Source organism: Panthera pardus, unplaced genomic scaffold, assembly GCF_024362965.1.
Source record: "Panthera pardus isolate Hobbes unplaced genomic scaffold, ASM2436296v1 HiC_scaffold_2, whole genome shotgun sequence".
NCBI classification, from domain to species: Eukaryota; Metazoa; Chordata; class Mammalia; order Carnivora; family Felidae; genus Panthera; species Panthera pardus.
Window position 1 is genome coordinate 41,038,270 of NW_026526765.1, and position 13,784 is coordinate 41,052,053.

Below are 13,784 nucleotides of genomic sequence, written 5' to 3' on the forward strand. Positions count from 1 at the left end.
GTAGTGCAAATCAAAACCACAGTGAAGTATTGTATCATACTTGTTAGAATGGCTATTGTCAAAAACACAAGAGATAGTAAGTGTTGGCAACGTTGTGGAGTAAAATGCAACTCTTGGGCAAAGTTGGTGGGTATGCAAATTAGTACAGCCATTATGGAAAGTAGTATGGGGGGGTTCCTCAAAAAATTAAAAATAGAATTACCATACAATTGGGCAATCCCATTTCTGGGTATATAACCTGAATACATTGAGTGCACAGCACCATATTGTTACCTTAGCCATTAAGTTTCACAGTCGGCATCTAGAACTTTTTCATCTTGTCTAACTATAACTTTATACACCCTGAACAACAGTTTCCCTTTTGTCCCTCCCTCAGTCGCCTGGGAACCACCATTTTCTTCCCTGCTACTACAAGTTTGACTACTTTAGATAACTCATACAAGAGAAATCATGCCAGTATTTTGTTCTTCTGTGACTGACTTATTTCACTTAGCATAATAAGTGTCCTTATTATCTGCCAGGTCCATTCACGTTATAGCAAATGGTAGCATTTCCTTTCAATTTAAGGTTGAATACAATTCCATTGTACGTGCATATCACGTTTTCTTCATCCTTTTGTCTGTTGGTGGACATTTGGCTTGTTTCTATATTTTGATTATTGTGAATAATGCTGCAGTGAACACCGGAGTGCAGGTATCTCTTTAAGATCCTTTTTTCAATCTTTGGGATATTTACTTTGGAGTAGAATTGCTAGATCATATGGTAGATTTATCTTCAATTTTTCGAGGAATCTTCATTCTGTTTTCCATAGCTGCACCATTTTACATTCTCATCAACCATCTTAGTCCATTCATGTTGCTATAACAAAATATCACAAACTAGGTAGCTTATAACAACAAAATATTAACAGTTCTGGAGGCTGCAAAGTCTGATGTCAAAGCGCCAGTGTGGTTGCATTATGGTGAATGTTCTCTTCCTGTTTCATAGCTGGCACCTTCTCACTCTGCCCTCACCTGGGGCAGGGGGCTAGGGTTCTCTCTGGAGCCTTCCTTTTAAGGTATTAATTCCATTCACGAGGGTTCCACCTGCATTACTTAAGAACATCCCAAAGGTCTCATCTCTGGATATCATCACCTTTGGGAGTTAGGATTTAAAATTTTTTTTTAATGTTTGTTTATCTTTTTGAGAGAGACAGAGACAGGATGTGAGTGGGTTAGGGGCAGAGAGAGAGGGAGACACAGAATCCGAAGCAGACTCCAGGCTCTGAGCTGTCAGCACAGAGCCCGACGTGGGGCTTGAACTCACAAGCTGTGAGATCATGACCTGAGCTGAAGTCGGACACCCAACTGACTGAGCCACCCAGGTGCCCCGGAAGTTAGGATTTTAATGTGTGAATTTGGGGAGAACACATTCCAAACATAGCACTAACAGTATACAAGGGTTCCAATGTCTCCACATCTTTGCCAACACCTGTTATCTCAAGTGCTTTGTTCATTTCTAAATCTTGTTATTTGCTTTTTGCTATTGAGTTGAAGGAGTTCCTTTTCTATTTTGAAAACTAACACCTTACCAGATATATGGTTGGCAAATATTTTCTCCCATCTATAGGTTGTATTTTCACTCTACTCATAGTCTCCTTTGTTGTACAGAAGCTTTCTAGTTGAGGTAGTCTAACTCATCTACTTTTGCTTTAATTGTCTGTACCTTTCATATCATATCCATGAAATCATTACCAAGACCAATGTCATGAAGCTTTTTTCCCTTATGTTTTTCTCCAGGAATTATATAGTTTCAAGTCTTACATTTTAAGTTTTTTAATCCATTTTGAGTTGATTATTTTGTGAATGGTGTAAGATAGCATAAAAACATAATACTTGGGGGAAAAGTTAACTGAGGAGGTAAAAGACTTATACACTGAAAACTACAGTGCATAGATAAAAGAAACTAAAAAAGACAATTAGATAGAAAGACATTCCATGTTCATGGATTGAAAGAATTAATATTGTTGAAATATCCGTAAAACTCAAAGTGATCTACAGGTACAAGACAATCCCTATTCAAATCCCAGTAGAATTTCTTACATACACAGAAAAAGCAGTCCTAAAATTTATACAGAACTACAAAAGACTCAGAATAGCCAAAGTGATCTTGAGAAAGAAAAACAAGGCCAGAGGCATCACACTTCATGATTTCAAGATATAATACAAAACTACAATAGTTAAAATGGTATGGTACTGGCATAAAGACAGATAAATAGATCAGTGGAACAGAATAGAGAACCTAGAAATAGATCCACACATTTTCTGTGGAAAATATGACAAGGGTGGCAAAAATACACAGTGGATGAAGGACAATCTCTTCAACAAATGCTGCAGAGAAAGCTGGATATCTCTGCATACATACAAAAGGGTAAAATTGGACCACAAAATCCAGTTTTAAGTCTTACTCTACAGTTACGATAATCAAGACAGTTTGATATTAAAAAAGAGTTGGAGGGGCACCTGGGTGGCTCAGTCGGTTAAGTGTCCGACTTCAGCTCAGGTCATGATCTCACTGTCAGTGAGTTCGAGCCCTGCGTCAGGCTCTGTACTGACAGCTCAGAGCCTGGAACCTGCTTTGGATTCTGTGTCTCCCACTCTCTCTGACCCTCCCTGGCTTGTGCTCTGTTTCTGTCTCTCAAAAATAAGTAAATGTTAAAAAAAAATTCTTTAAATAAAATTAAAAATACTAAAAAAGAGTTGGATGTGTAGATCAGTGGTACAGGTACAAAAAAACTGGTACAAAATAATTCAATGCAGGAAGGATAGTATTTTCAGTAAAGGGTGCTGAAACAATTAAATATGAATAGTCAACTAGCAAATGTATAGCTTATTAAAAGATTAACATAAAATGAAGCATATATTTAAATGTAAAAAGAAAAACTATAAAACTTTTAGAAGAGAACACAGGAAAGCTCTTTGTGGCCTAGCATTATTATACAAAGCATTACACAGAAACATGATAAAGAAAATTTTAAAAAAATCATTGGAGTGGTGGAAGTATGTTTCTTTGGCTTTTAGAGAAATTTTACAGTTATTTTCTGTATATGCTGTGCCTAGATCATCAGCAAATGGATTATCTTAATTATTTTGTGATTTTTTTCATTACTTTGAAAGAATAAATATTTACTATTGTGTTCTTACTTGAATACAAGGCAAAAATCACATTTACTGCAGTAAGTGTGGCCATTGGTTGCAGATTGGAAAATGTTCTTTTGTGCAATTTTTAAAAAGTATTTATTCATTTTTGAGAGAGAGGCAGAGAGAGAGAGGGAGACACAGAATCCAAAGCACATTCCAGGCTCTTTGCTGTCAGCAGAGAGCCCCATGCGAGGTTTGAACCCACAAACCATGAGATCATGACCTGAGCCAAAGTCTGATGCTTAACTGACTGAGCCACTCAGGTGCCCCTTTTGTGCAATTTTTTAAAAATGTTAAATTTTATGTTAATTAAATTAAATGTTAAATTTTAAAAATGTTTAAAAATTCTTAGAGAGAGAGAGAGAGAGAGAGAGAGGGTGCGAGCAGGGAAGGGGCAGAGAGAAAGGGAGACATAGAATCTGAAGCAGGCTCTAGGCTCTCAGCCGTCAGCAGAGAGCCTGATGTGGGGCTTGAAATCATGAACTGCAAGCTCATGACCTGAGCTGAAGTCATTCACTCAACCAACTGAGCCACCCAGGTGCCCCTTGTGCAATTTTTTTGGATGACTGAGTGGACCACATTCTGGGTGTAAAACAGACAGACAATACACATTTATTAGACAATGAATATTTGAATATGATCTTAAATCTTACTATGAAATGCCATACATCCATAAAAGGATAAATATAATCTATATTTAGGTGTAAAGGCAAACACCTATGTAGTCATATCCCAGTAAATAATAAAACATTATCAATATTGTCATAAAATCTGAGAAAGGCCATGAAACTGGCTGAGTGTATTTTTATCGTGTAACCAACTCCCTACCTCCAGCCCTTCCAGATCATATCTTTCTCACTCCTTCCCCCTACAGACACCAGAAGAAATAACCTAACCAAATTTTCTATTTATTAGTCCCTATCTTCCTCTAGAATCAACGTGTATGTTCATAGTAAAATACATTATGTGTATCTACACGCTTTTCCTTTTACATTCTCCGTGACCTTAATATATACTGATGTTTAGAGATGTAGTTCATTTATTTTCACCCCATCTAATATTCCACCATGTAGATACATAGAAATCATTGCTATTTATCCTTCTACACACTGATACTTGGGGTGATACTTTTTTCCTATTGTGTTGTTGGATGAATAAGTCTACCCTCAATACACTTTCTCTCAGTTTTGTGTACAACAAATAACTACCTATGGAACAATTTGGAATTTGGGCGCAATAGGATAAATATACTATCACCTTGTATAGATAACACTAAATGCGTTTGTACTGCTTGTTAGATTCTGCTTCTTTTTTTTTTAAGGTTTATTTATTTATTTTGAGAGAGAGAGAGCAGAGGATAGGCAGAGAGAGAGGGAGAGAGAAAATCCCAAGCAGATTCTGCACTGTCAGTGCAGAGCCTGACATGGGGCTCAGTCTCATGAATCATGAGATCATGACCTGAGCCAAAATCAGGAGTCAGATGCTCAGCTGACTGAGCCACCCAGGTGCCCTGTTAGATTCTATTTCTTAACGTTGGTGTAATAATAATACATATATAATTTTACATTTTGAAGAATTGTGGGGGTTTTTTTGTACAGTTTGCTTGGTCAGTTTTGCTGTGATTTTAAAAATGGAAAATGGCTAAACATTTACATGCTTCAACATCCAAAGGAACCAATAATAACTTACCAAATGTCTGATACGTGATGATTTAAAAAAATAGTTTCTGCAACCAAAGAACAGTTTAAAAGATAAAAAGGCCACACATATATCAGTAGGAGAACTGCACCTAGTGAGGTCAGAATTTGGTGGTAGTAACAAAAATACAAATTCTCAAATGTATCCAAAACTTAGAAAAAATTAACCCCCAAACTAATCTAGATCTATGAAAAATAGTGTTACATATTAGTTTTAATAACTCCTATACTTGAAGATACCATTTTTAAAAGTTTGTATCTAAATTCCAGTCAGTTGACATACAGTGTAATGTTAGTTTCAGGTGTACAAGGTAGTGATTCAACACTTCCATACAACTCCCTGTGCTCATCACAAAGTGCCCTCTTTAATCCCCATCACTTATTTCACCCATCCCCTCACCCACCTCCCTCTGGTAAATATCAGATTGTTCTCTAGAGTTAAGGGTCTGAAAATACTGATTTTGAAAAGCTTTATAAAAGGGACATTTCACTGTGACATAAGACAAAGCCTGTGTGAAGCCACGTAAATATGAATCAATTCTGCTCTAATATCAGGGTTCTATTTAATACCTAACAGCTACTTTTTTCCAAATGTTATGGGGCCACCTTGAACTTTAAGGAAGGCAACTGGTCAACTGAGGTATGCATGAGTTCTTTCCCTATACAAGGTCTTGATTTCAGGGACTCAGAGCTGATAAGTAAAAAAAAAAAAAAAAAAATCCGATTTTCAAGGAATACCAAACCTAGAAGAGATCACTCCTCTATATTTTTCACTGAACTGCAGTGGAATCTGGGCCCCAAATGGGAAAAGAATTTGGTTAAAGTTCTTGAGATACAAATGAACAAAGAGCTAAGGTCTACTGCCCATTCTAATCCATCACTCAGTTTCAACTTCTGTAATGTGGGAAATGAGAAAGAGTAGCTCAATGAAGAGATATTTGAAAGAAATGTATATGCCCTGTGTCATTTCACCAAGTAAGAACTAAAAGACCAATAAAACAACCACTCCATTCTTAAGTTACAGCAGAAAGCTTCCTGCTTTTCTAGGATATGCAAAGTGTTTTACCCAGGAATGGAAAATTTATGCACCAGAATAAAAGAGTAAAGGCCAAGATGAAATGAAAATAGCTTTGATCCATAATGAGAACAAAGTCATTTGATTGAGTCTGTGAAAGAAAACCTTCAGGATGTTTGCAACAATGGCACAGGGACACATTGCCCATCTCCTATGGATAGGCAAACAGAATTTAGGGTACATTTTAGAAATGTCTTACTTGTAAAGGAATTACTCCAACTCCCCAGATTCCTCGTTAAGGTGGACTGTTAGCTCTGCTCTTCTTCCAACCCTATAATTCAACAAGAAATATGTCAACAGAAGGCTGTCCTAGAGATGTGAGAGAAAATCCCATGGAAGGTACTCTGTGAACATAAGAGGAGAAGCTGATTACTTTCCCAAATCTTTACATCAACACACAAGGAACCTGGCTACATTTTAAGCAAACATGCACAGTTCAATCTCAGTATTTTCTTCAGAAAAATAGAAGTAGTTATTCTTGGGAGGATCAATCTGGAGCAAGACTCATAGCAATAGTATACATTAGGACTACCTCCCTAGGTTCCACACCTGGCAAAAAAAAAAAAAAAAAAAAAAAAAAAAAAAAAATATATATATATATATATATATATATATATATATATATATATATAAAGAGAGCATACTGAAAGCAGCAAGAGAAAAAAATGACCCATCACATACAAAAGAACAAAAATACAATTAACAGCTAATTCCCCATCAGAAAACACTGACACCAAAGGTGGTGGCTTAACGTATCCCAAGCACTAAAAGAAAAAAAAAAACCTTCAACCAAAAACCTTATACCCAGAATAATGATCTTACCAAAATGAAGGCAAAATAAAGACATTTTCAGAGAGAAAAATACTAAGATAATTTGTTGCTATAAGACCGTGGTCTTGACTTATAAGAAGCATTAATGGAAATCTTTTTGGATTAAAGCAAGTAATATCTGACAGTAATTTGTATCCACATTAAAAAAAAAGTGCAGTCAGCTTCTGGAATGATAGCATGAGGAATTCTGTTGACCCATTCTTCAGTGAAACTGGTATAACTTTTTTTAAGTCAAGTCTCTGGAAATGGTCTTAAGGGAAAACAGTAAATAAAGAAATATCTACTCAAAACAATTCTACTATAAAAATTCATAAGAAAGACAAGTGTCTACAGTATTTGAACCAAAGTGCTTCTCCCCTTCCCTTTGCCCAGTCAATAAGGTGGAGACTCCACTCCAGACTGCTTTATCTGATAACACAGGAATATCTCTTTACCCAGGTCCAAGATGGAGGGTTTTCTCCAAGGAAGAGCGGGACTTCAGCATTTCTCTTCTCACCTCTATTGTCCTGTTTCTAAGGCTAATTCTTGAGTGAGTACATTCTAGGATTGAGGGTTTCCTTCTTCTACCCAACTCTTCCATTCCATTGTAGAATGGAGGTTCTGCCTTTGGTGTGGCATACAGTGAATATTATGCACACCGATGGTCCTTCTCCCAGCTCATGAGGAAATGGTTCTATGCCGGAGAGGCAAGCTAAGTGAACCTGAGGCTACTGCTATACCTCCACTGAGTGCTCAAGCCTTACAGAATGGGTGTCACTCAGATAAAAGCTTGTCATTGTCCTCACACCCAGCTCCAGAACCTTGGTTCAGAGGTTTTGCCTTGGAGGAGAAACAGGCCATAAAACATAGCTCCAGATGTCTTCCCAAAAGAACTGATTTCATTTACAACAGAGTGTGAAGAAGTGTAAACCTCAGAGCTCGTTCAAAAACCATGGGGGTTATTGTAAAGGGAATTAGGAGAAGATTTATGGACCTAATGAAGATTCAGCATAGACTATAGGTTAGCTAGTTTGCAGGAGCTAAATCAGGAATAAGACAGCTGGAAGGAGCCTTCCTATTATAAGAACAAACATAAAACACTGACCTCAGAGACTATTCCACCCAAGGAAATATTTTGTTTAGTTTGTATTTATGTCCCAAGACATCGTTGTAAACAATAGAGTAATCTGCTGGAAATCAGTGGAGCTTACAATTCAGAGAAAGAGTAGCAGAGGCCCAGTCTGTGCCATTGTCATTCAAGGCAACTGTAGGCATACACAAAGTTGTGTCTCCTTAAAAAGCAGCATCAAAACCTTAATATTTAGCAGGAGATGGGGGGATAAATGGCACTACCACTATCCAGCCTATCACTAAACAAATAAATAGGCAAATAATAAAGACAAACTTCATGGGGGGGAGCAGTAACCAGGAATGCTACAAGTCATTACAATAGGTTATCTAAAATGTTTAGTTTCTAACAGAAAATTAGAAGGCATGCAAATAAACAGGAAAGCATGACCCATCACAATGAAAAAAACAGGCAACAGAACTGCCTGTGAGAGACACCAGATGTTGGATTTAACCAGAAAACATCTTAAAGTACTCATTATTAACATTTCAGAACTAAAGGAAAGCTCGAAAGGAGTAATGGAAAGTATGATAACAATGCCACCTTGAATAAAGGATATCAGTAACGAGAAGCAAATGGAAATTCTAGAAATTAAACAGTATAATTCCTGAAATAAAAAGTTCACTAGAAGTGCACAGTGGATTTGAACTGGCAGAATAAATGATTAGTGAATTTTAAGATATATCAATTGACTTTATGCAAGCCAAAGAACAAAAGTAGAAATACAGAAAAATGAACACAACCTCAGAGAAACGTGGGACGCCATGTAGCACATTCGACAGTTGTGTGATAGCAGTACCATAGAGGAGGAGAGAGCGGGGAGACAAAAACTGTTTGAAGAAGCAGTATCTGAACACTACCCAAGTTTGTTTAAAAAAAAAAAAACTAAACATCTAGGAAGCTCAACAAATAGCAAGTAGGTTAAACTACAAAGAGACCACAAATATACACATCATTGTAAAAATGCTGAAAGTCAAAGACAAGGAAAAAATCTTGAAATGACGAGAGAATACCATACTGTTTTAATTACTATAACTTTGTAATAAAACTTGAAATCAGGAAGCATGATGCCTCCAGCTTTGTTCTTCTTTTTACAAGATTGCTTTGGCTATTTGGGGTCATTTATGGCTCTACACAAATGTTAGGATTGTTTGTTCTGCTTTTGTGAAAAAAATGCCATTGGAATTTTGATAGGGATTGCACTGAGTCTATGTATTGCTTTGACTAGTATGGACATTTTAACAACAGTAATCTTCCAGTCCATGAGCATGGAATATACTTTAATTTATATGTGTCTTCTTTAATTTCTTTTCTTCATGTCTTCTAGTTTTCAATATACACATCTTTCATCTCCTTAAATTTAATCCTAGGTATTTTATTCTTTTTGATTCAATTGTAAATAGGATTGTTTTCTTATTTTCTTTTTCTGATACTTTGTTATTAGTGTATAAGAACACAAAAGTTTTTGTGTATTGATTTTGTATCCCATGAATTTACTAAATTTGTTATTAGCTCTAATAGTTTTTTATGGACTTTTAGGGTTCTCTAAATACAATATCATCTCATCTGAAAATAGTGGCAGTTTTCTTCTTCCTTTCCAATTTGGATACTTTTTAATTTCTTTTTCTTGCCTAATTGTTCTGGTGAGGACTCCCATTCCATGTTGAATAAATGTGGTGAGCTTATTAGTAGATTGGTCATGATTGAGATAAAAATCTGACACAACACAAGGCTTGATCTTTGAAAGCAATAATTGATAAGTTTGAACTTCATGATAATTAAAAACTGCTGTTCTGCAAATGACAATATCCAGAGAATGAGAAGACAGGACTCAGACTGGGAGAAAATATTTCCAAAAGACACATCTAATAAAGAACTGTCATTCATATGATACAGGCACCATGCTTCTTGGGATTTACCCAAAGGGGTTGACAACTTATGTCCACACAAAAACCTGCACACCAATGGTTACAGCATCCTTATTCACAACTGCCAAAACTTGGAAGGAAACAAAATGCCTATCGGTGGATGAATGGATAAATTGGTACATCCAGACAATAGAATATTATTCAGATCTAGAAATAAATGAGCTATTAAGCCATGAAAAAACATGGAGGAAATTTCAATGTATATTACTAAATAAAATAAGCCAATCTGAAAAGGCTATATACTATATGATTCCAACTCTATGACATTCCAGGTGTAGACAGTGAAAAGATTAGTGGTAGCCAGGAGTTGGAGAAGGAAGGGATGAATAAGTGGTACACAGAGGATTTTTAGGAGAGTGAAAATATTCGGTGTATCATAATGATGGATACATGTCATTATACATTTGTCCAAATCCATAGAATATAAAACACTAAGAATAAATGTGATGTAAACTATGGACTTTGGGTGATTATGACATGTCAGTGTAGTTTCATCAACTATAACAAATGCACAACTCTGGTGAGGGACATTGATAATGAAAGAGGCTATGGATGTTGTAGGGGCAGAAGATATATAGGAAATCTTTGCACCTTCCTCTCAAATCTGCTATGAACCTAAAACTGCTCTGGAAAATAAAGTCTCATTAAAAAAAAAAAAAAAAAAAAAAAAGACAAAGAAACCTATTTTAAAAATGGGCAAATGACCTGAACAGACATTTCTTCAATAAGAAGATCTGCAAATGGCCAATAAGCACATGAAAAATACTCAACATCATTAGCAAAAACCAGGAAAATACAAACTAAAATCACAGCGAGATACCACTCGGATGTCCAAACCCATAGAATGCACAACACCAAGAGTGAACCCATTAAGTAAACTGTACTCTTTATGTGATAATGATGTGTCAGTGTAGGTTCCTGACAAACATACTGCTCTGGTGGAGGATGTTGAGAATGAGAGACGCTTGGCATGTGTGGAGGCAGGGAGTATACGGGAAATCTTTCTACCTTCTGCTGAATTTTGTTGTGAGCCTAAAAGTATTCTAAAAGATTATATTATGTAAATGGGGGTTATACCTTCATCCTGGTCTGAGACCATATCCACTGGCTCTCATGTTCTAATCCTCACCACTCTTTACCAAATGGAGACTACGTTTGATTGCTTCTGATATCCAGATGTCTTATGTAGACATTAAGGCCATTCTCAGGTTCATCAATCTAGACATTCCATGCATGAAGGTCTACCCATCACTTCTGTGTCATATTGGGCTCAGGAATTTTGTGAGGACTTGCTGGTTTCCAGCACCCTGAACAAAAATTGAGACACAGATTTTCAATACTCTTCAATACCCAAACATGTCTGAATTCAGCAAATTTCCTGTTTTTTTAAAAAAAATCTTTTTAGGGGCACCTGGGTGGCTCAGTCGGTTAACCATCCAACTTCAGTTCAGGTCATGATCTCGCGGTTCATGAGTTCGAGCCCGCGTCGGTATCTGTGCTAACAGTTCAGAGCCTGGAACCATGCTTCGGATTCTGTCTCCCCCTCTCTCTCTCTGCCCCTCCCCCACTCATGCTCTGTCTCTCTCTGTCTCTCAAAAATGGATAAATGTTAAAAAAAAATTAAAAAACCTTTTTAATGTTTATTTATTTATTTTTGAGAGAGAGAGACAGAGTGCAAGCAGGGAAGGGGCAAAGAGAGAGGGAGACAGAATCCAAGGCAGGCTCCAGGCTTTGAGCTGTCAGCACAGGGCCCAATGCAGGACTTGAACTCATATACTGTGAGATCATGACCTGAGCCATAGTCGGCCACTTAACCAACTGAGCCACCCAGGCACCCTGCAGATTTCCTCTTGATATTAACCCCTCCTCATGGTTGATGGGACGGAGAAGAGCCATAGTCACTCTTCTGAACTATCACCAGCATGAAGTCGATCATTCTTCCCTGAAACTTCTCTCCGCTAAATCCATAAAGTAGTGGCTTTAACAAATAAAATCTTAAATTTTTGTTCCTTAGAAACAATCTTTGGGAAGTGATTTTATGAAACCAAAAATTCATCTCTGTGTGCTTTATCACTGACATGATGACTTCATTCTGAGCAATGAAGCTCTTCATCTAGTTGTATATATAGGGAGACATTAGGCTAACCGTGAGTGGAGGAGAGAGGGTGGGGCAGAAACAAAACAAAAATTAAAAACATATATTTTTTTCAAATTAACATCCCATGAAGTAATATTAATGCCTTCAACATGGAGTGGAGGACTCCCCATCATTAAAACATGCAGACTGTATATACGAGATCAGATTTGAGCAGGTCCTGAAGGCACAAGTCAATTCCATGAGTAAGTGCTTGTGGCCCTACCATGTCACATTGCCTTCTCTGTTACAATTAAGCTGTATGCCTGGTTATTATCTTCATCTTTCTTCCAGTTGCAGGAGATGAAGTTTTCTTTAAAGAGGCAGTGGATGCCATCTGACCCTATTTTCATCAAGTTGGTCACTGATCAACCTAAACCTAACATTTTCTCCCTTCAAGTATTCAATGAGTCTTAACAACCACCACCCAATTTCAGAGTCATTATAATTTCCATTTTCCTACATTTCCCAAATATCAGAGATATTGCATAAGCCAGAGGACCCCTTCCATGTATATCTGGTCACACTCAGCTCAGAGGAAACTTAAAAATTGCCCTGTTGGGGGGCCTGGGTGGCTCAGTCAGTTGGGCATCTGACTCTTGATTTTGGCTCAGGTCATGATATGACGGTTCATGGCATTGAGCCCTGCATCGGGCTCCACACTGACAACAGGGAGCCTGCTTGGGATTCTCTCTCTCTCTGCCCCTCCCCTCACTCCCACTCTCTCTCTCTCTCTCAAAATAAATAAATAAACACTTTTTTTAAAAATGCATTGTGACAGCATGCTATGGGACATCAACACTACTTACTACCAGGTCATGAGGTAGTCATTGCAATTTGGTGGCTAGATGTCCAACTCCAGAATCACATCCTTATAATCTACTCCCTATGATTAAGGATGTCACCTATCTTAGGCTGGCTTATCTGGAAGATCTTGATATGTTGATTTACGTACTAAGGTTTATTGAGGACATGTTCCTGGAAGAGATTAGTTAAGGAGTGGAGGAGTTGAATTAGGAGGAGAAACAAGTCGAGCAAAGGTGCAACTTTATGTGAATTTCCAGATACAGCCTCGTTCCATGGGGAGTGTAAGTTACGCCACAGTTTGTTCTGCTGCAAAGCAAGGAATCTGTGCTGCTCTACTCCTGCACCACTCACTCAGTAGATAGAGGTTGCTGAAAGGTAATGTAAACTCTTAGCACTTTCAGTTTGGGGAACATCTGGAAAAAAACAGAACTAGTAGCCACTAAGGGTAGTACTGTCAAGAAAGTTGTACGTCCAAGTCATAATGAGCAAAGTATACAAAATCTGGGAGAGGAGTAAAGATTTAATTGGTAAAAGGAATCTGGGTGAAGTATGCCAGTGTCCTCTACAATATTCTTGTGATCAAAAACCTATTCAACAACCAAAACATTACCATAATCCCTAAAGCCTTCCCTGCTCTTATCCCCTCCTGGTCACTAACTCCCCAGGCAACAACTATCCTGGCAGCAAATATCACAGATTGGCTCCACCTGTTTTGTACTTTCTATAAAAGGAATTATACACCATGTCCTCGCCTATTTCTGGTTTCACTTACTCATCATTGCATTTGTAAGATTCGTCACGCTGTTGTATGTATCGATGGCTCATCTTTTACTGCTATTTTGTATTTACTAACTGAGTATACCGCATGTATCTATCTGTTTTACGGTGAAGAACATTTAGATTGTTTGCAGTTTTTGGCCACTGTGAATAAACTTGTGACTAGCATTGCTATCCATGTATTTTACTGCACATATGCCTCAGGTTTGCTGTGGGATTGCATCACCCTGATGTATTTTTCAGCCTGA

General features: G+C 37.4%; 1 protein-coding gene across 5 annotated transcripts in view; it reads right to left on the reverse strand.

Annotated features, from left to right (window-relative positions):
• The window catches only part of LOC109275917 (sperm-associated acrosin inhibitor-like), a 116,566-nt gene that overhangs the window by 10,206 nt on the left and 92,576 nt on the right, over window positions 1-13,784 (reverse strand). For 2 of the 5 annotated variants that reach the window (XM_053907006.1, XM_053907004.1), the window contains one exon: window positions 6,151-6,222. The exons of the other annotated variants lie outside the window; for them this stretch is intronic. Coding sequence is in view for 1 of the 2 variants with exons in the window: in XM_053907004.1 (XP_053762979.1) it covers window positions 6,200-6,222 (23 nt within the window). In the remaining variant the exon portion in view is untranslated. Of the gene's footprint in view, window positions 1-6,150; window positions 6,223-13,784 lie in introns of those variants that run through there. 5 annotated transcript variants of the gene reach the window in all.